At 38.6% G+C, this 20081-nt stretch overlaps 2 protein-coding genes across 12 annotated transcripts in view; one reads left to right on the top strand and one right to left on the bottom strand.

Annotated features, from left to right (window-relative positions):
• The window catches only part of ARL13B (ARF like GTPase 13B), an 80404-nt gene that overhangs the window by 20319 nt on the left and 40004 nt on the right, over positions 1-20081 (top strand). The window lies entirely within an intron of this gene.
• Positions 1301-17336, bottom strand: STX19 (syntaxin 19). The gene is made up of 2 exons (XM_073305598.2): positions 17068-17336; positions 1301-4443 (listed from the first exon to the last, which is right to left on the bottom strand). The coding sequence occupies exon 2, from the start codon at positions 4373-4375 to the stop codon at positions 3494-3496; it is 882 nt and encodes a 293-aa protein (XP_073161699.2). The 5' UTR covers positions 4376-4443; positions 17068-17336; the 3' UTR covers positions 1301-3493.

Genomic DNA, 20081 nt, shown 5'->3' with positions numbered 1-20081 from the left:
AAGGTGTGTGAGACATTATGCCCCATATTCTTCATAGAGATATTATGATGTGATTATGGCATAACTAAGATGTATTTTATGCAAGATGGGTCAAGTGAGGTATCATTGAAAAGGTTGTGATTTACTGAATATAATTATCCTATTTGTTTGCATGTATCACTTCTGTATCCGAAGTTAGGAATATTGACTGCATCAATTACCAGTGGGTTTACACCAGGGGAAAGCCCACAAGACAGAATGCAGTCTGTCTAGATGGCTCGCTGTGAGGAAGAGCCATTAGACAGAACAATAGGTCTTTGAAGAAGCTAAACTCCTCCCTTCCTGGAAAGGCTTCCTGAGGACCTTACAATTAGTCTTTGAGTTATGGCTGTAGGGTCATGTGATCAAGTTACCTGTTACTGAATCCATCTTGGAATATCAGTGTTTTTCCACTGACGGGCATGGGAACTAAGTTTGGAAACAAAGGCTTCCCGCCATATGCAAAAACTATTTGAGGCAGGGGAGTGACCTCAATGTGGGTCATTCTTCACTGTCTCCCCGCCCAAGATGACTGCTGGAAACATCTAAGAAAAAGGCTGGGGAGAGAAGAGCTGAGCCCAGGCTGGAAAGGTGTCCGGCCTATGAAAGAAATACCTAGAGTTTTAAGCTGCAAGCAAGAGCAGCTTGCCTTCAAGAACCTCTGCAATCTGCCTAAAACAACATTTAAGTGAGAATTTCCTAGTTATAACCAATTTCTTTAGGATATTGAGCTTAGCTTGCATGTTTGTTTCATTTACTAGGTAATCTGCTTTGATCTGTTTACTATCCCTTACAATAAATTTAAAATCTACCTTTTGTTGTTGATAAACTTGTTTTGTTTTGGTCATAACCCAGTGTGTGGAATTCATAACTGGGGGGCAAAAACCTGTTGCATGTGTGTCCCCACATTGAGGGAAGGAGTGAATTTCATGAGCTTACGCTGTACAGTTCTCTGTGCAGCGTAAGACGGTGTAATTTTCAGTTTGCACTCCAGAGGGGGGTGTGCACTTGAGTATCTGGGTAGTTCCTTTGCTGAAGCCTTCCCATGCATGGGGTAGTCAGAAAGCCTTTTTGCATGTTACAACAGCTGGGTGTGTCCCTACGTGTATGTCTGCTGGTGAAAATGTGAGACCGAGAGCGGGTCTGCAGCTTGTCACAGCAGAGCACAGGCTGGCTCAGTGTTACACCAGTTCCAAGTGGCACTCCAGGGGGAACCCGTCAGAATGTGGTTATCAGTAATAATTATGTCTTGGAGTTTAATGTCCTTTTAAGACATCTCTCTCTAGATCCTGTTGGCATCTGCTTTTTATTTTATCCATAGCTAGAAGTAGTATCTAAAGACATTGACCTACTACATTTTCTTTGCCATACAACACTACTGCTTAATTTGCTAAGCTTGTTTTGCTAACGTAGGTCTTGTAAGAGTGTTGGAACACTTAAATGGCTAATCAATATTTTATATGCAGTGAATAGCAGTGGAAAATAAGTTAGAGTAATAGAAAGTAAGACTTGTGTTCATGTGATTCATATGGGTCAGTTCTCTCATCGATGTCGTAGCAGTTTAAACAGATCTCTAATGCTAATGGTTTTTCTTCTTTTGTGCATAAATTCCCCTGTGCTCTAATTGGGAGGGAGGGTCTAGATCTCATATTATGTAGACAAATATCCAGCCTGCTGGCATTATTAAAAATGATCTTCTCTCTCTAAGTGCTTGAAAGCATGGCAATGAGAGTAAATTTCATAAAAATGTCAGTGATAGCCCTTGAGACTTATAATAGATTGCTGGGTAGGGCAAGGGGAAATGTTGTATTTTCAAGGCAGAAAGTTATTTTTCTTTTCTGCGATCTATTTTGTTAATGAGGGACTGTAGCTGCTAATGTATCAAATAGTTGCATAACACAATCATGACTGTCTAACGCACTTTTCTAACCAAAATGTATTTTCCTTGTCTGTTAGCGTTTCTGTATAACTCTGCGGCTATAGAAAGCCCATTTTATGTTCTAGTAAACTGCCCTAACAAGATCTTGTGTTTTTATTAGTTGTGCACATATACTTCAAGCACCTTGGCTAACCAACATAAACGATCCACATCAAAGTCTCACAATGTCTATATACGTTCTACTTTCATCAATTAATAGCAGCCTTTGCTTGACAAAATATGACCAGGGATCTTTACACATTTTGAGCCCTGTGCCTGTTTTTTTTCTTTCCTCTCAAAACCTTGGCAATATATTATATATTTGTCTTATTGTGTTCTAATACGGACAGCAGAAACAAAATTCTTTCACTATTTAGTTCCTCCTAGATGGAAAATTATTTTCATAGCTTGTTGAAAACCTGGGCTTTATTCCATATTAAAAAATAGAAGCGTTTTTTCCTTTGAAGTAAACAGTGTTTTATTAAACATCCCTACAGTGTTAGCAGGAAGAGCTGGACTGATAACACATTTCTTTCACAGATAAGAATGCAATATGTACATCTATAACACATGGGATCTTGTGGAAACAGGTGGTGGTTGTTAAAATGTGCACTTCATGAGAATAATATTTTAGGCAGGGTTTCTTGAACTTTTGTTTGGTTCAGTCCTTATATTTAAATAATTAAGATATAGACACATTAATTACACATCATAGACACATACATTCACTCTGGACAGAAATATAATTCAAACATTTTATAAATGGAGAAATGTGCGTGGTTCCCCTCTCCAGTTGGTAACACTTTTGATTTTTACCACGATTCTAGCTGTATATGATGTTTTAATTTAAAGCCTCAGTTCCTGGAGAAAAGTGATTAAATAGATATCTCAGCTTGCAAATTAAAAAAAAATAAAAAAAAAAATTGCTTGCCCTCATAGTTGTTGAGAAAAGCCTAAAAACATGGCTCAGATGCAAGCTGAAGGCTCAAAAACCAGAAGGCAAATAAAAATAACCTTAAACTTATTTTGTTTTTAAAAAACATAACTAAGCCACTCTCAGGGTTTTTGGGGCCCGACACATGACTTCTGAATGTTTGGTGTTAGCAATACTGTTAATACTTCCCAGCACCACTGGCGGAACCTCCTATGACCTTGCCTTTATATCACACTGGTCACTGTGATAACCCACCAGCTCCACTGGACAACCTCTTGTAAAGCAGGATTACTCTGGGTTGGTAGGATCAGAAAAGGTGATCTTTCCACTTCATCTGTGTTTCCAGTGTAACACTTCTACCACAGCCTAACAGAAGCAGAAAAACTGCTGAGAATCCCTAGGTACTACTTCTCTAGTTCTGCCAGGAAGAGCCACTTGCAGGGGCACAGAGAGGATATTTTTTTTTTTTTTAGTGTGAGATGCACAGAGGTAAAAGGAAAGAGCCCTCGAGGTGGGGAGAGTAAGCAGAAACAAACTGAAGTGTAAATGGAACCCACAGAGCTGCTCCAAAAGTTCTACTGGCAAAATGGTAGCCTGCGAAATTTGAGAATCATCCCTTTTTGTTATCTGCAGCGTGGACAACACCAGCAACATATTGTTTTACAAAGGTTTCTCTTTCTATACCTGGCTGCGAGTCTAAACTTCTCTCTTGATGTTTGAACATAATCTTGAGTATTGTTTACACCCATTTCAATGTTGTTGATGATTTCTCCTTGTTCCTCCACCAGAAGCGAGATCTGAATAAAAAATTCCTTCAAGTCTTTGATATGGTTCTCCAGATTGACCAATTCTTTGTGTCTTTGTTCAATCTCTGATAGTTGAGCTTTAGTGATTTTGACTTCAGTAAGCAGATTTTCATTGAAAATCTCCCATTTTCCTTGTTGAAGCATATCGTTCACTTCTTCCTCGGAGACCTCTTTCCCAACCACGTCAAGCTGGCGGACAATGAATGTCTTGCATTTCTCCTGCTTGGCTGTTATAGCATCATTGTATGAAAGCATGGTGTTTTGGAAACGCAGGAAAAGGAATGCATGCTGAGATGTAAGGATTCTTGCAACAGCGGAAGATGGCCCGTGTTCGCTTTCAGACTTCTTCACTGTTTTTGACAGTTCATCCAAGCATTTACTTACATGCTCTGCTTGAATTTTTATTTCTCTTGTAATGTTGGACTCCTTTTTAATAACACTAAACCTTCTCATTGAGGACATGAGGTTTTTCTGCTGCTGACCAAACTTTTGAACATCTTCTGCCAAGTTACTAATCTCGTCCTGAAGTCTCTGGATTTCATTTAGGTGCCTCTCAGTTATGGGCTCTTTCTCATAAATAATAGCTTGCTGTTCAAACTCTACTTGGTAGTCTTCCTTCACCCCAGGCACACCGCTGTTCTCTTCAGCTAGCTGCAGTTCTTTTGCTCGCAGTTTAAGTTCTTGAAGGCGATCTTTCATTTTTTTCCGTCATGCAAGGAACAGCAGGCTAACTTTGTCTTTCCTTATGAGTTGAAGTCACTGTAATCCTAAATGTAACAACAACAACAACAACATCCCTGTTTAGCAATTATCTGCACACAAACTGGCTATGCAGATGGCAGAGAGCTGTTCCTGTGCACAGAGATAAGATGTCAAAAAAGCAGCAAATGGGAGAATATGAGCATCTGACTAAATAAACCTTGTATCTGGTGATTACAGCTATTTGATAAATTGCAGTTAACATAAAACCACAAGCCTTTGACTTGAATCAAACAGGTGCCAGTTAAGAGCATATCCCAGTGTTTTCAGTGCAGAATTTACTCCCTAAATGTACACTGGCCTGAAGTCCAAGATGGGCTGTTCAGTCCTGGGACAGGAGTAGTTTTATTATTTGGTATCTAGAAATTAAAATTGATTAGAAAATGAAGGTAGGGCATGTTTGGGAAGAAAATTGTTTGAAAAAAATTATTAAATTTACGTTTTAATATGAATTCTTGGAGTGTGAGGTGAAATTCCTACTAGCATAGCTCTGAATTTGCAGGATTAGAACAGGGGTTTTATACCATTCTCAGCTTCCCAATGGGCATCACAGCCCTTAATTTCTAGTCCTGGGATGTTATAGGCTAGACCTTTAAAAGTGAAACATTTTTGTTTGGAAAAGCTATTTTAGGCCTTTTGTTTAACATGGTTTAGAAATCTCTGCCCCCCCCAACCCCTCCTTCAAGGCCTGTATAGTTAAACTAAGGGTAGCTACTTTTAAAATTCCTTTATTGTTCTGTAAGTTGTATTTGGTGCATACAGCATTCATGGTAGTGTAGTTGGAAGATTTTCTCTGCCTTTATTAGAATTACAGTAGAACCTCAGAGTTACGAACACAGGATTTTGAAAGGGAATGAAACCAATGTCTGACGACGCAACTTTAACAAAACAGCACTCTTGGAGTGAAGCTTTCTTTGAATGTTTAGCTTACACTGTCTTTGGTGTGCAATAGTTTTAAAGTATTTAGTTAAATGTTATACTGTACGGGTCATTACATGGAGCAGAGCCCCAGATGGCTGCTTGTGTTGCTTGTGCTTATTGCTGGCTCACAGACTCATGGGGGCTTTCAAATAGTGGTAGTCTTAAACAGGGTGGTGAAAAACCTTGTATGGGCTGGTATCTCAAATGTGGAATTGACATGTTTTAATGTAGTGACATTTTTGTGGCTGTTTCAGAGCTACTGCTGTTAAGCCTTCTTCTCCTCTTCCTACCCCTCACCCCCCCATCAAAGGAGAAAATAATTGATGGGATTGTTTTTGCAGTAGAATCTCCGTTCCCAGCTACTGCTCTGGAATAGGACTTGGGGTAACTGTCTAGTTCAGGATTTTTGTGCAAGTACAGCATAATACGAGAAAGTTGTATAGTACCTGATGACCTTATATTTGGAGCTACTAGTGTAAAATTCATTTTAATGTCTCAAAGCTTTAGTCAGCCCAGACATTTTTCCAGAGGACATCTACAACATGACTCTGAAACTCTTCTGGAATTAAACATTGATTATACTAGGTCTGAGACAGGAGGAATATATTAAAATTATAAACCGAAGATAACTACACTTGGGAGTGTAAATTACACAAGCATCATTAAATGTGAAGTTAGTGACTTTTCAGTGCTTTCTTTAACAGATTCTTTATATGTTGAATGGGAAATATATTCTACATATAAAATGGAAAATAAATTGTTTATATCTAATCTAAACAAAGTTAGGATTTTCTTTAATGTCTAAATTTGTTCATGTTGATTCCAAACTGCTGCTTTGTCTATCAGGATAACGAGTTGTCAATGTAATACGTCTACATTAGATGTAACAGAGCAACAAATTACCAAGGGTAGATCACTTCTGGATTAAATTATGTTTATAATCTTTTCTGTGAATGATCAGGAACCATAGGTCTAGTCAGCAAAACAGGTATGTACATTTGGAATGTCAACTCAGATATCAGCCAACTAGTGCTGTAGTACTGTTTTTATTAAAGTTTGGCTAGTAGAAATTTCTCATCATGTGCACTGAAGAAAAACACAACACTCCCCCACTCTCCTTGAACTCAAAAATAACTAATGTTTTGCTCAAATTTTCCAAAAAACTTACCATTTGGCAAAAAGCAAGAATGGAAAATTTCAAAGTAAGAGGTAAAGACTGAAGGAAGAGAGGAGCATGTGATAATGGGGTTGTAAAATCAACTTCTGTGCGTCCTTAGCTATAGAGGTCATTACTGCCTGCTGTGACAAAGGATAAATGATGAAAACTTATTGTAAATTGTTCACTGGTCCTTACATAATTATACACATTACCATGACTACAGTCATGGTTTGTTGTTTGGCTCTGAAATCCTTTTCATTGCGTCTACAGAGATGATCCAAATGTTCTAACAGTTAGCATTTTGGTAGGTTTACTCTCTGTTACCTTTACCTTTAGGATAAACTTCTCACTAGTGGCAAAAATGGAGGATTTGTGCAGACTGGGACACTACATCTCCCTTCCTATGGACTTAATAGGGGGAGTTCAACTGCATCCTATCTTGAAAATTTCCCACCGCTCTTAATTGAAGTCTACATTTTGCACAAGGTTAATCTTCAGATGAACTTCACCAATTAGATCAGAACACATTAGAATATATGAAGCAAGTTACATTACAGAAGGGCTTTAAAAACGTTATCAGAGTTCACCATCATACTGCCAAGATTCAACTCTATAACCTTCAAATAATTCAAAATTGCTTAGAGTTACTGCATAAAGAGTTGCCTCCACAGTTAGTAAGTGTAAACTAGTGGAATGTAGTGCCATTTTGGCTGTTTTTTTGGTGGTGATAGGATAACTTTTTAATATACTGATGTTTTTAAAAAAAGTGAAGATCTTTAACAATCAAGTTCAGTGTGTTTATATATCATCGAAGCAGTGACACACGTAATGACAGTGAAGGAGTGATTCTTATAAATTGTCAGTATGCAACATACCTTTTGTACATATTTACACAGTAGTGTGAACACCTTAAATAATAGTACAGTTGTAGTTTCTCTGATCCCTAGTCTACACTTAAGGTCCCTAAATACATTTTTGCATAATGAAAAGTTATGAAACTAAACGCTTGGGAATATATTTCCAACAAACTTAAATATGCCTGTCCACAGGAAGATTTAACAGGAAATCAAACCCAACCATAAATGTAAACTGTGTTAAGACTTTTTGCTGCGGGCCATAAGTAATTGGAGAAGAGATAGATACTGTATCCTTGCATTGGTAATCTTCCCCTGCTCTCCTTGTTTTTTCTTGGTTTTTGCTGCTATCTTATAGTTTTTTGTGATACAATGTAATAATTTTCTAAGAGCCAACAAATCCACCAGTGTCAGTGTTTTGGTAATGTACAGAGACTTAAGTTCAGGCAAGCCTGTTAATCTACTGGAAAACATTATTTTGCTCAAAGCAAAGAAGCCCTTGCATGATGTATTCATGTTACAATAATTCCTTAGCATTGCTAAACTTACTGTACATCTGCCCATAGTAGAAGACGTGATTTGTTAGAGATAACATTCTTTTGAAATGTTTCAGAATTGCTTGGCACCATTTAGACTGCTTCAGGGAAAGTTCAGATTGGGGCATGTGAAAGTAATCAGGAGTGCTGAATAAAACTTCAGAGAAGTGACCTGAAAATCTGTTTTAGCATAACCTAACACGTCTGTTGACCCGTGTTAATTTAGTATGATTTAAGAAGCCTATAATTAAAAGGCAAGTTATAAGGGCACACCATTGGTGGTAATGGGGTGGCAAGATAGAGCTTTTGTGAAGCTGAATGATTTGCAGTTAATTGTTGGAAAACTTTAAAACAAGCAGTCACCATGTTACCTCTTCAAAACCAGTTATAACCATATTAAAAGTTGGCTGCCAACTCTGTTAGTGTAAACATGCAATAGCAGAAAAACACTGTTTTTGGATTTTGTATGTGTTTTATATATCTTTAAACAACTGTCTTAGTTTCCAAGTATTTGAGTGACATTATCTTCAAATTGGTGAACGCACACTTCTTTATAGGAAAATGTAGTGATAGTGTATGAATGTCCTGGGACTGTGTACTGGAATATTCAGAATACCAGTCTCCTATCTTTCCCCATGCACTCACAGACTGAGCAATTAGTGTTCAAATATTAAACTCACAGAGTTAAGAGGAAAACACTTTAAATAGCTGTTAATAATTGGACGACTTTGTGCTTTTACTTTACAGTCTTAGTGGGAATGGAATTGAAACTTAGTTCCATATCTTACATCCTAACAGCCTAGTCCCTGCCTGCAAACACTGCTTGCCAATTAAGCTTGTCAGTGTGTTGGCAACTAAGAAAAATGCAGAGTCAGAAGTTTCAGGTAAATACAGTTGACAAGTTGAAGTGGGGGATAGGCAGATTGTGTAATTGCTGGTAGTCTCATTTATGCTGTGGCTCAAAACAAGCGGTGTAAGTGCTCAGTATTTTCAGTCAAACAGTGCAGCTTTAAATGGCTGTAAACACAGTTGGTATCCATTTCTAACATGGTTCCAAGCTATATTACAACTGTGTTCAGAAACAACGCTATAGACTATATGAGAGAGAAGAACCCTGCATGACAGTCACTTTTGAGCACAGTGACTGGGAGCAAAGTTTTAAGAGTGTAGTGTGGTCTAGAGTCCAAGTCGTCATTCTTAGGTGTCTCATATTAGAAGTGCAAGAATAGGTTCAGTGAGATGTGCAACATTTGAAATGCCTATAGTTAAAATACTTTTTGCTCCACATGGGAAAAATTATATTAGATCTGAATTTTCAGTTTGTTCAGCAGCTTTGCTTGTGTATTTTCTCACAGAATTGGAGAAAAAATTGTTATGCTTTCAACATTTTTCTGTAAAATCTTCCAGTGACGTTATCCCAAATGCTGCATTAAAGTAGATACAGAAGAAAAATTAAGTGCAGGCATAGGTTTTCTTTTTTTAATTTAAAACACCTTGCTTACGGGATTTTCAAGCTAATTTTTTTGTTTATAAAATGGTAAGCAGGCTTGATGAATCTTTACTCTATTAAAAAAAAGTCACTGCTTTAAAATGTTAAACGAGCTGATGTTCATGGAAAAATAGCTATTCTTAAATTGTATTGGAACGGGTCACATTTTCTGTTTCTATGCCAAATTCAGTCCAGTTAGACCAGCTTCTATTTTTAAAACGCTGCATTTGTGCATATTGTAAAAAATGAATTATTCACGATAAACACTCTGGGTATCTCTCTGTGTGTGTGTTATATGTTGTGCAATAAAAGGAATGTAGCAAACAGAGGGACTCTGTGAAGGTTGTTCAGCCTGAAAAAACATACTCGCTATGACAGGCTTTATATACTGAAGGTTGCTATAGTGTGTTAAACTGCACTGCTTATTTATAGTGCAACATCGTTGTCCATTGTGTTGAAAAAGTAACCAGTAGCAGGCAATAATGCTTACGTTAAAAATGCTGATGCTTGAGGCTTACGTTAAGAATGTGATGTCCAACTGGCACAAAGGAATTGGGATCATACTAGAGCGAGTGCTTTGGGGGCTATTTGTCCATACAGCTGTCCTAGCTTGCTGCAGGTAGGCTTTGCCACTGACTCCTTATAGGGTTGTTGATAGAGGGTGCCTGGAACAGGACTCTGCTGTAAGCAGAGAGGGGTGTATTTAGATACTTGGCAATTAGCATGAGTAGGTTTTGAGGAAAAGTGATGGTATTGGGTGCAGTGTGTCAAACTGGGAGTCGGAGTAGAGGACAGGTTTGAGGGGAAAACAAGGAACAAGCTTTAAGAGCTGGAAGGACTAGTGGTATTAATGAGGGGGTTGTTTGAGGGGGGTTTGGGTGGTTCTGGATGTGACATACAGGGAAAAAAGTGATTTCTTTGGACATAATGGTAAGGATTTTAGGATTTCTGAGGGACTGGTAAACTCCAGGAGAGGGAACTGCAGAATTTTGTGAAGCCATTGTGTTCTGGGAAGCATGAGAATTACTGTAGATTGCTAGCCTTGAGATGTTGGGTGGAGGAGGGGATTGTGAGCAGCTGAGATAGTACAGGGTTGAGAATGGGCTGAAGCTCTAACATTAGTGGAATGGGAAGAAATGGTGGCTGTTGTGAGTTATAGTCTGTGTAAGCTTTTATGCCTTCAAAGTGCTCTATAACAGCTGATTCTCCACATGTTCCTGTGACGTAAACATCTTATTGCCTCTATTTACAGTTGGGGAAACTGAGATAAGAAGTGAAGTATCTTGTACACATTGAGTCATTGGCAAAACCAGGATTTGGATTAGAACCTGCAAGTTCTGGATCCTTTATTTTAAACATTGCCATAATAATAATAACAATCACAATTCCCACGCATAAAGATAGCATTTGTGCTGTATCTCACTGTTTCTTTGGGTAATGGAAAGTGAGAAGTGCATGCAGTATGGACTTCCAGAACTCAACACTAACAGCCTGGAGATGGCCTCTTGCTGTTAAATGAACACTGCACCTGGAAGTCCAGACTGACAAACCACTCTTTTACTAACTGCCGAAACAGGCAAGCTGTGTAATGGGAGTGGATAAACTTAATTAGAAACCAGAATGGAGCTTTTTAAAGTTTCTAACGTGGCTTTTACCATAACTAATATCCTAACTTTAAAAATGTCTTAATGTTGTCAGTGCCTCTTTTAAAAAAAACTGACAGGGTTTTCAAAATGAGTAATGGAGATGCTGACCTTTTTTCAGTTCATTTGTGGCTACAAAATGGAGTAGTTGCACCTTTACTTGATTGTTGCAAATATAATACCACAACTGCAAATCACAAAACTCCCCCAATGAAAATTAGGCAAACCTCCGCTGCAGTGGTGACTATTTTGGAAGCTCAGCCACTGCTATACTTCGAGGGCAATAAAACCGGGTAGCATGGGAGATGGGTGAAATCAATGCATTTAATTTCTGTAGCATCTGGTAGCTACCTAGACCATTCAAGGCTTGCTCTTCTGACTTATACAACTGGAGACTAAAAATTTACTCTGTAGATTGCCAACTAGTGCTTGGTCCCATTTCACAGCTGCCAGACCAGAATGCTGACATTGTAACCATGAAACAGAGCTTTACTGTCATGTGAGAGAGCTTTCCAGACAACTTTCAGTATTTTTATCAAAAGAATGGCACGGTGCAAAGAGCACACATCAACTGTATGCTGACTCCACAATGAAGTTCTCTATGCAAGTGCAGTATAGCAGAGGCAGTAGTAGTGTAACTTTCTGTACTGCTCTGCCTTTGCGGGTGAGAGAGATCTTAAACCTTCATGATGAACCAACCCATGGCCCCTGAGATGCTACTGCTAACAAAGCTGACAAGTTTTTTGTTTTTATGGACACAGTTATATGAGGAAGTAGACTAAACCCACCAATTCTCTTTACATTGGCCACCCAACTAGCTCTTGGTATGATCTGGGTCAAATAGAATCCAATGAGCTACAGGTGAAAGGCTTTATATCCCATTACCCAATTTCTACAAGGCTAGAGCTGGATTATTAAGTCTTCAGTCTTTTGTCTGTGGAAGGTTTCCAGTTCCTTCTCCTTTATAACGTGTTTACATATAGTTTAAATCCTGTGCATAGACATAGGAAAATACCAGTTACAATCTATTGTCTGTCTGTCTGCCCACCCTTCAGCCTGAAGTTTGGAATCCTTGTGTTGAACTCAGAGTTCTCTCTGGATAGAGCCTGTTTGTTTCAAAGTCATGAGTCATGATTCAAATAGTACAGGGTGGAGAGCTTTGAGAAAACACTCCCAGTAAATAGGAATAGGATTCAGAAGTGAGGCAGGAATGATTCACAGGGTAAGTTGTTCTAAGTGAAACGAGTTAGAATTCGCAAAAAGAAAAGGAGTACTTGTGGCACCTTAGAGACTAACCAATTTATTTGAGCATAAGCTTTCGTGAGCTACAGCTCACTTCATCGGATGCATACTGTGGAAAGTGTAGAAGATCTTTCTATATACACACAAAGCATGAAAAAAATACCTCCTCCCACCCCACTCTCCTGCTGGTAATAGCTTCTCTAAAGTGATCACTCTCCTTACAATGTGTATGATAATCAAGGTGGGCCATTTCCAGCACAAATCCAGGGTTTAACAAGAACGTTGGGGGGGGGGGGGTGTAGGAAAAAACAAGGGGAAATAGGTTACCTTGCATAATGACTTAGCCACTCCCAGTCTCTATTCAAGCCTCAGTTAATTGTGTCCAATTTGCAAATGAATTCCAATTCAACAGTTTCTCGTTGGAGTCTGGATTTGAATTTTTTTTGTTGTAATATCACAACTTGTCTGTAATCGCGTGACCAGAGAGATTGACTTCCGCAGGTGGGTATTGTAGTTGTAAGAAAGCTTGACAGAGATCTTGTAGGTGTTTGTCTCTGTCTGAGGGGTTGGAGCAAATGCGGTTGTATCGCAGAGCTTGGCTATAGACGATGGATCGTGTGGTGTGGTCAGGGTGAAAGCAGGAGGCATGTAGGTAGGAATAGCGGTCAGTAGGTTTCCAGTATAGGGTGGTGTTTATGTGACCATCGTTTATTAGCACTGTAGTGTCCAGGAAGTGGATCTCTTGTGTGGACTGGACCAGGCTGAGGTTGATGGTGGGATGGAAATTGTTGAAATCATGGTGGAATTCCTGAAGGGCTTCTTTTCCATGGGTCCGGACGATGACACGTACCAGATCTCTATCAAGCATTCTTACAACTACAATACCCACCTGCGGAAGTGAAGAAACAGATTGATAGAGCCAGAAGAGTTCCCAGAAGTCTCCTACTAGAGGACAGGCCTAACAAAGAAAATAACAGACCGCCACTAGCCGTCACCTTCAGCCCCCAACTAAAACCCCTCCAACGCATCATTAAGGATCTACAACCTATCCTAAAGGATGACCCAACACTCTCACAGATCTTGGGAGACAGGCCAGTCCTTGCCTACAGACAGCCCCCCAACCTGAAGCAAATACTCACCAGCAACCACATACCACACAACAGAACCACTAACCCAGGAACCTATCCTTGCAACAAAGCCCGTTACCAACTGTGCCCACATATCTATTCAGGGGACACCATCACAGGGCCTAATAACATCAGCCACACTATCAGAGGCTCGTTCACCTGCACATCCACCAATGTGATATATGCCATCATGTGCCAGCAATGCCCCTCTGCCATGTACATTGGTCAAACTGGACAGTCTCTACGTAAAAGAATAAATGGACACAAATCAGATGCCAAGAATTATAACATTCATAAACCAGTTGGAGAATACGTCAATCTCTCTGGTCACGCGATTACAGACAAGTTGTGATATTACAACAAAAAAAATTCAAATCCAGACTCCAAAGAGAAACTGTTGAATTGGAATTCATTTGCAAATTGGATACAATGAACTTAGGCTTGAATAGAGACTGGGAGTGGCTAAGTCATTATGCAAGGTAACCTATTTCCCCTTGTTTTTTCCTACACCCCCCCCCCCGACGCTCTTGTTAAACCCTAAATTTGTGCTGGAAATGGCCCACCTTGATTATCATACACATTGTAAGGAGAGTGATCACTTTAGAGAAGCTATTACCAGCAGGAGAGTGGAGTGGGAGGAGGTATTTTTTCATGCTTTGTGTGTATATAAAAAGATCTTCTACACTTTCCACAGTATGCATCAGATGAAGTGAGCTGTAGCTCACGAAAGCTTATGCTCAAATAAATTGGTTAGTCTCTAAGGTGCCACAAGTACTCCTTTTCTTTTTGCGAATACAGACTAACACGGCTATTAACTCTGAAAAGAGTTAGAATTGTCATTAGCATGATTACTTCAAGTGGTAGCCTAAGAGAGGAGCTGCACTAGAAATGGCTACAAATAAAACTAAGACATAGAAAGATTATTATTATATTTCTAAGTATATCCTATACTTAGAGGTGGTGGAGTTGGCGGGGGGAATCTTGAATTGGATAAAGTTGATTCTCTTTAATCTCCTTCCAAATGCATGTATACAAACTCTTCATTCCATCCCCATAGCAGGTGGATGGTACTGCAGCACCTTACTTCAAGGCATATCATGCCACCAGTTTTTCATCAGGTATGCATCTGATGAAGTGAGCTGTAGCTGACGAAAGCTTATGCTCAAATAAATTGGTTAGTCTCTAAGGTGCCACAAGTACTCCTTTTCTTTTAGCAAATACAGACTAACACGTTTTTCAGGATAACTCACTATTTTAAAAGGGGAGTTCTGCTTTAAAAGTGAAGGTACAGAAGGCCCAGTTTGATAGGTAAAGTAGTATAATTCACTGTATTTGAGAAAGAAATACCAGTGCCAATTTATTGGTAAGTACAAAAAAAGCACTGGTGGATTATGTGGCTGTCACACTTCTCAGCAAATCCAGAACATACTGTAAACTGAGTCTGTTGTTTTGGAAATAGAAGGTAGGAGACTACTTATAGCTAAAAATCAGTTTTAGATTAGCTAGTTTAATTTTGTAATATTTTACTTGGTTAATATCTGTTAAAGGTGTTCTGCAAAGAGAGGAGATGGGAATCAAAAGAGGCTTGCTTTCTCGTTCTGTCATAATATATAAGGAGGACTGAAAGTGTGAGTTTTTGTATGTTTGTTTTATATGTTAGAAATACCATCAATATAGTCTTGTCTTCTATGACCTTGCCAGAGATTTCATTGGAAGACTAAAAAATTGCAGGGGAACTTACTAAGCCCTTAGTTGAAGGGGAAGGGATGTGGAATCTAAAGAAATCTTTTCTCTCAACTCTAGGCTGGGTGTTTGAGTTAAATAGGCATAAATGAAAAACACAGTGTAAACAGGAAATAAAAATCCTTTCCTGTCTTAATTGCTGAGGTTTCACTTTCTTGGTATTAGTCGGAGTAAGTCATTCTATTTGTTGTCCATATGGCCTTGCAGGAAGAACAAGGTAGAGAAGACCAGAATTTCTAACGTTATAAACAACAACAAAACCAAATTGAACACCTTTTAAAAAATAAATACATAAATGCATTTATTTTAATTATGAATTATTAATACAAGTAATAAATTCAGGCTGCCTCTATATACCATGAAGTGCAGAAAAGCATAACCGACTTGCTTTTCCTTTGCAGATCACTGTTATGATCAGATCTCCTCTGTGCATACACATGCACGTACCTCTCCTTTGTTTTTCCCATTACATATGGTAAGAATCTTGGTTAATACACTGCCTTGGCGGAGGGGAGAGAGAGACCAGTATCCGTGATCTGTAAATGAAACCACTGTTGCTCATGGAAAGCCATTCCTATTGATTTACTTCTGCTATTGCTAGCATTTCTGATACTGTACATTTTCTGAATTTGTGGTACCCTTCACTGTTTGTGGTTTTTGATGGGCAGTATTTTAGAATTTTGGGAAGTACAAAGGCTTTAGAATCAATTAGAGAGAATCACATTTGAAGGCAATACATGATTTATCTTGTGAGGTCAAATTGGGTCCAAAATTTTAGGTTCTGTAGTCACAGGCTTTTACAAAAATTATTCCACATAGAAATGTTTTTAAGATACTACTTAAAGAAAATCCATTGGCAAGATAGGAGTCAATAAACCCCTTCAGTATTTACATTTCAGCATTGTACTTATGCATGAAAATCACTGGATCTTGAGCCAAGCTGAGAGACGGGCAAAAAAAGAGAGAAAAGTAAAACTGGTTTTGTAAAATTCTTTCATGTATGATGGAACTTCAGATATAAATACAGAAATGTGCAACATGACATTAATGTGAAAGTGTCCTCTTTCCATATTTGGATTAATCCACTAAACCATCTGTTGGATTTCAGAAACATGTAGCATTCATGTTTCTGTGGCTCAGGTGTCTTAAATTTTAGAAATAGGCAAATCAAGGAGTAAGTTATTTTGTATTATTATGAGACATTCAGATTTTGCCTATAGGTGAACAGAACTTTTTACTGAATGCTCGTCTGTGTATCAGCAATACTTTTCTTAAATGCCAGATGCATGATGTCAGTACTACTAAATGTGCACAAACACGCCCTTTCCCATGACTCTTCAAATAAAGTTCAAAAGCTCTAGTCATCATAAAAATCCTAATTGATCTAAAAGTTTTAGTGCTTTGACTTTAACATATGCAGAAGTAAATGTTAATATGCAATCTTAAAAGAAACCCAAGTATCTTAATATAAAATTAAAATAAAATAAGCGTGCTCTTCTGTGTATGCAGTTTTTCACTTGGTAAACTTAATTTGACAAACTGAGTGAAGCACTCTGCTGGTTTATCACTTCAGGTATGTTTTCATGTATGCCTCTCGCAGTTTTAAAACATGAACCTTCCTAATTAACGATTCTACTGACTTGAAACATTACAAGCAAGTCCTTTCCTTTAAGGTAATTCTGGCAGACTTCCAGAAAAATACATTTATGCATTAAAACTTGTCTCACAAATTAGCATCCATATACATGAGCAGTAGAATTGTTGAGAGCATATTTACTAGTAGCACTGTCAAATTCTGAGCAGGGGAGACAGCCTCTATTTGTGTATCTTCACACTTAGTTATTTCATTTTAAACTGTACTGCAAACTGTTTCTGTAATATTTGCAACTGTTAATGCAAAATAAAACCAACTGTTTACCTTATAATGCTGTGCTGGTGGCAGTCGTCTTTTGTTTTGTTTTGTTCTTCGGTGCTGGAATCCTACTTCTAAGGGTGAAATTCAGTGTATCCTGAAAAGTATGACTTTGACCATTTGCTTAAGTAATGTGTCTTGAGTGCCTTTCTGTTAAACAGTTTCTGCATGCCTGCTCCTCCTGGTGCTTAAATAATGGTCTGGAGGGTGCATCTCAGAGAGCTGTGGTATGAAAAGCTGACTCCTTGCAAGTAGTACTACAGTAGAAGAGCAAACTGGTTACTTTACTCTTGAGGAATCTGGTTCTGCCAGTTGGAGACTCAGCCTTGCGTTAGAGGAGGTTCATTTTATTATAATTGACCAATAGCAGAAAGTTCCTGTGACTAGCTTCTTAGACACATTATTTGTAGGCTGGAAGTACAATATTCATTTAAAACAAAATAAAAACCAAAAACCTCCTTGAACAGGAATTGAAGTTCTACATTGAAGCGGGGGAGGAAGGCTCACTGACCTATTCGCAAAACTAGTTTGGAAGCGTAGGCCCCCCAACAGTGAGTATTTTAAGTCTTTAACTCAGTTCATAAATTGAGTCCAAAGATAACACAGGAACATGTTTAGGCTTGTCAGAATTCAATTTTCATTTATTTTTTATTTCAATGGATAATATCAGTGTTTGTTTATAAGATTTTTTTTTCTTTTTATCAATTTTAAATTTTCACAGCTGTGGGAAATTATGGGGGTCAGATAATTATTTAATGACGAATTAAAAAAGTTAAAGCTTATACCCATTTAAAACCCAAATTGTCAGCATCACATGTCAAAGTGTACAAAGTAAATATGCTTCAAACTAAATTCTCAAGCAGCATTTTTCTTACTTTGCCCATCTGTAAGTTTTGATTATCATTAATGGAAATATTTTTTCTTCGATTTGTGTATGATGAAATCAATGTTTGCCAACCTTTACCAGTAAAAATCTATTCCCTCCAAGCATTTGTAGGTTGTATCATCTTAATCAGTTCTCTTCACCAGTTGTCCTCTTCTCTGGATCTTTACCTTGTCCAACAGAGGTAAATACTTAGTTATTTCACTTCTTATGTAATTGTTACTTATGCCAGGTATAGAAGCCTCAATACTTTGTCCAAATATTCAGAGTTTAAGGCCAGAAGGGACCATCAGATCATCTAGTCTGACTTCTTCCATGTCACAGGTCACCAACACCACCCAGCAGCTGCACACTAAATCCAACAACCCATTTAGACCAAAGTATTACAGTGTGATACAACGTGTTCCAGAGGCAGAGAATAGGTGGAGGTGCTGAGGTGTATCAATGCTCAAGGCCCTTGCAATGGCAGGGAAAGTATTATGTGGGTATATCTCACTTGATCAAAACAAGTGACCTGCTCCCCATGCTGCAGAGGTGGGAAAAGAGGTGGAAAATAGTGAGGATTCCTAAGGTTAGGGTCCCTTGTCTATTATGCACTTGATTCAGTGGCCTGGTTTACAAAAGCTCTGAGCATCCAGCAGCTCCAAGTGAAGTGCACTGGGAAATGCTGGGTGGCCAACATTTCTGAAAATGAGACCGGATGTTCAGGTGCAAAATGACAGACTTAGAAGCCTAAACTTAGGTACCCATTTTTAAAAGAAATCTTGTCCTCAGCAATCTCCTTCCTTTTAGTTGTCATGGCTAGGCTTATGTCAGTGTGTGTGGGAAAATAAGTTTCGCTTCATATTTGATGTCCTTGGTTGACTGGGCTGACCTTAGGTATAAGAATAGTATTTCTGTGAAGCTACCTTTTAGATACTCCTCAAGGGGTTGTCAATGAGGACGGGACCTACTTTAACATTGAAGCTAGAATTTTATTTCTCTATTACTATAAAAGAATGTTTACATTTGTTCGTCCTCTGCTTTCTAAATATTCTAGATGGTGTCCTGCAACCAGATCATCTCCTGCCAGCTTTTGGGACATTGTAGTGTTGTGTAATAGCTGTTTACCATACCCAGGGTGGCACTCACAAGATTGTCATTCCCACATGCTATTCGCTCCCTCTCCCCCACCCCTCCATTTTCAATTTACATTCAATTGAAGAATATCTTTTGTGCAAAATGCCCCATACACTGTCTTGTTTAGAAGCCATGTGTGCAAATACACCTTGAGCTACAGTCTCTAGGCAAAAGTTTAGCTCCTAGCTTGTACGTATGGTAGTGCTTTGGGGTCATGGATCATGGGTCTCTTGTGCTTGGAGCTACACAAACACATAAGGAGATACACTGAATAGTTTATAGTCTAGTTTTAAGGTCATGTCTATATGTGTTCCCAAGAATCCAACTGGCAAAGGGTTCCATGTTTTGTAACAGTAACTGTTCTCAGCCCTGACACACTCACTGTACCAACACACTGCTTTCACAGTATTTATCTGTAAAGAATATCATGTGAGCTAGCAAGTGAAAGCCGAGGACATGCTGATCGTTAATATGGTGGAATGTACTGACAGTATGTAAAGAACTGTGTGTATTTATACTGACATAATGTTTTAAAAGTCTATAACAAGGGAGAGTTGACAAACAGGTCTTCTGCCAGACCAGATCATGTGTATTCAACTATCCCTGTCTCCAGTGTAAATTAAATATTGTAAGGTCAACACAGGTTTCAGGGTAACAGCCGTGTTAGTCTGTATTCGCAAAAAGAAAAGGAGTACTTGTGGCACCTTAGAGACTAACCAATTTATTTGAGCATAAGGTCAACACAGAGTCCTATTTACATGTGAAAGTCAACAGGAAAAACAGGTCAGCGGAGAATGTGAAACAAACCAGAGTATGGAAGACACCTTGGAGCCAGCACCCCAGTAAGGAAATCACAAGGAGTCATCCTGACTCTGGGGACAAAAACAATGGACTTTGGGGTCATAAAAGGAAGGAACCAGGACCCTTCTTTTATTCTGCACGTGAGTGGGTAACTTGGCAGTTTATTACATTCATGAAAACAGGATCTCAACCAACCTGGGTTGAAACACTGCAGAAA

The sequence above is a fragment of the Lepidochelys kempii genome, chromosome 1 (genome assembly GCF_965140285.1).
Source record: "Lepidochelys kempii isolate rLepKem1 chromosome 1, rLepKem1.hap1, whole genome shotgun sequence".
Taxonomy (NCBI): domain Eukaryota; kingdom Metazoa; phylum Chordata; order Testudines; family Cheloniidae; genus Lepidochelys; species Lepidochelys kempii.
The sequence above is the reverse complement of the archived record's forward strand: the minus strand, read 5'-3'. Positions and strand labels throughout refer to the sequence as shown.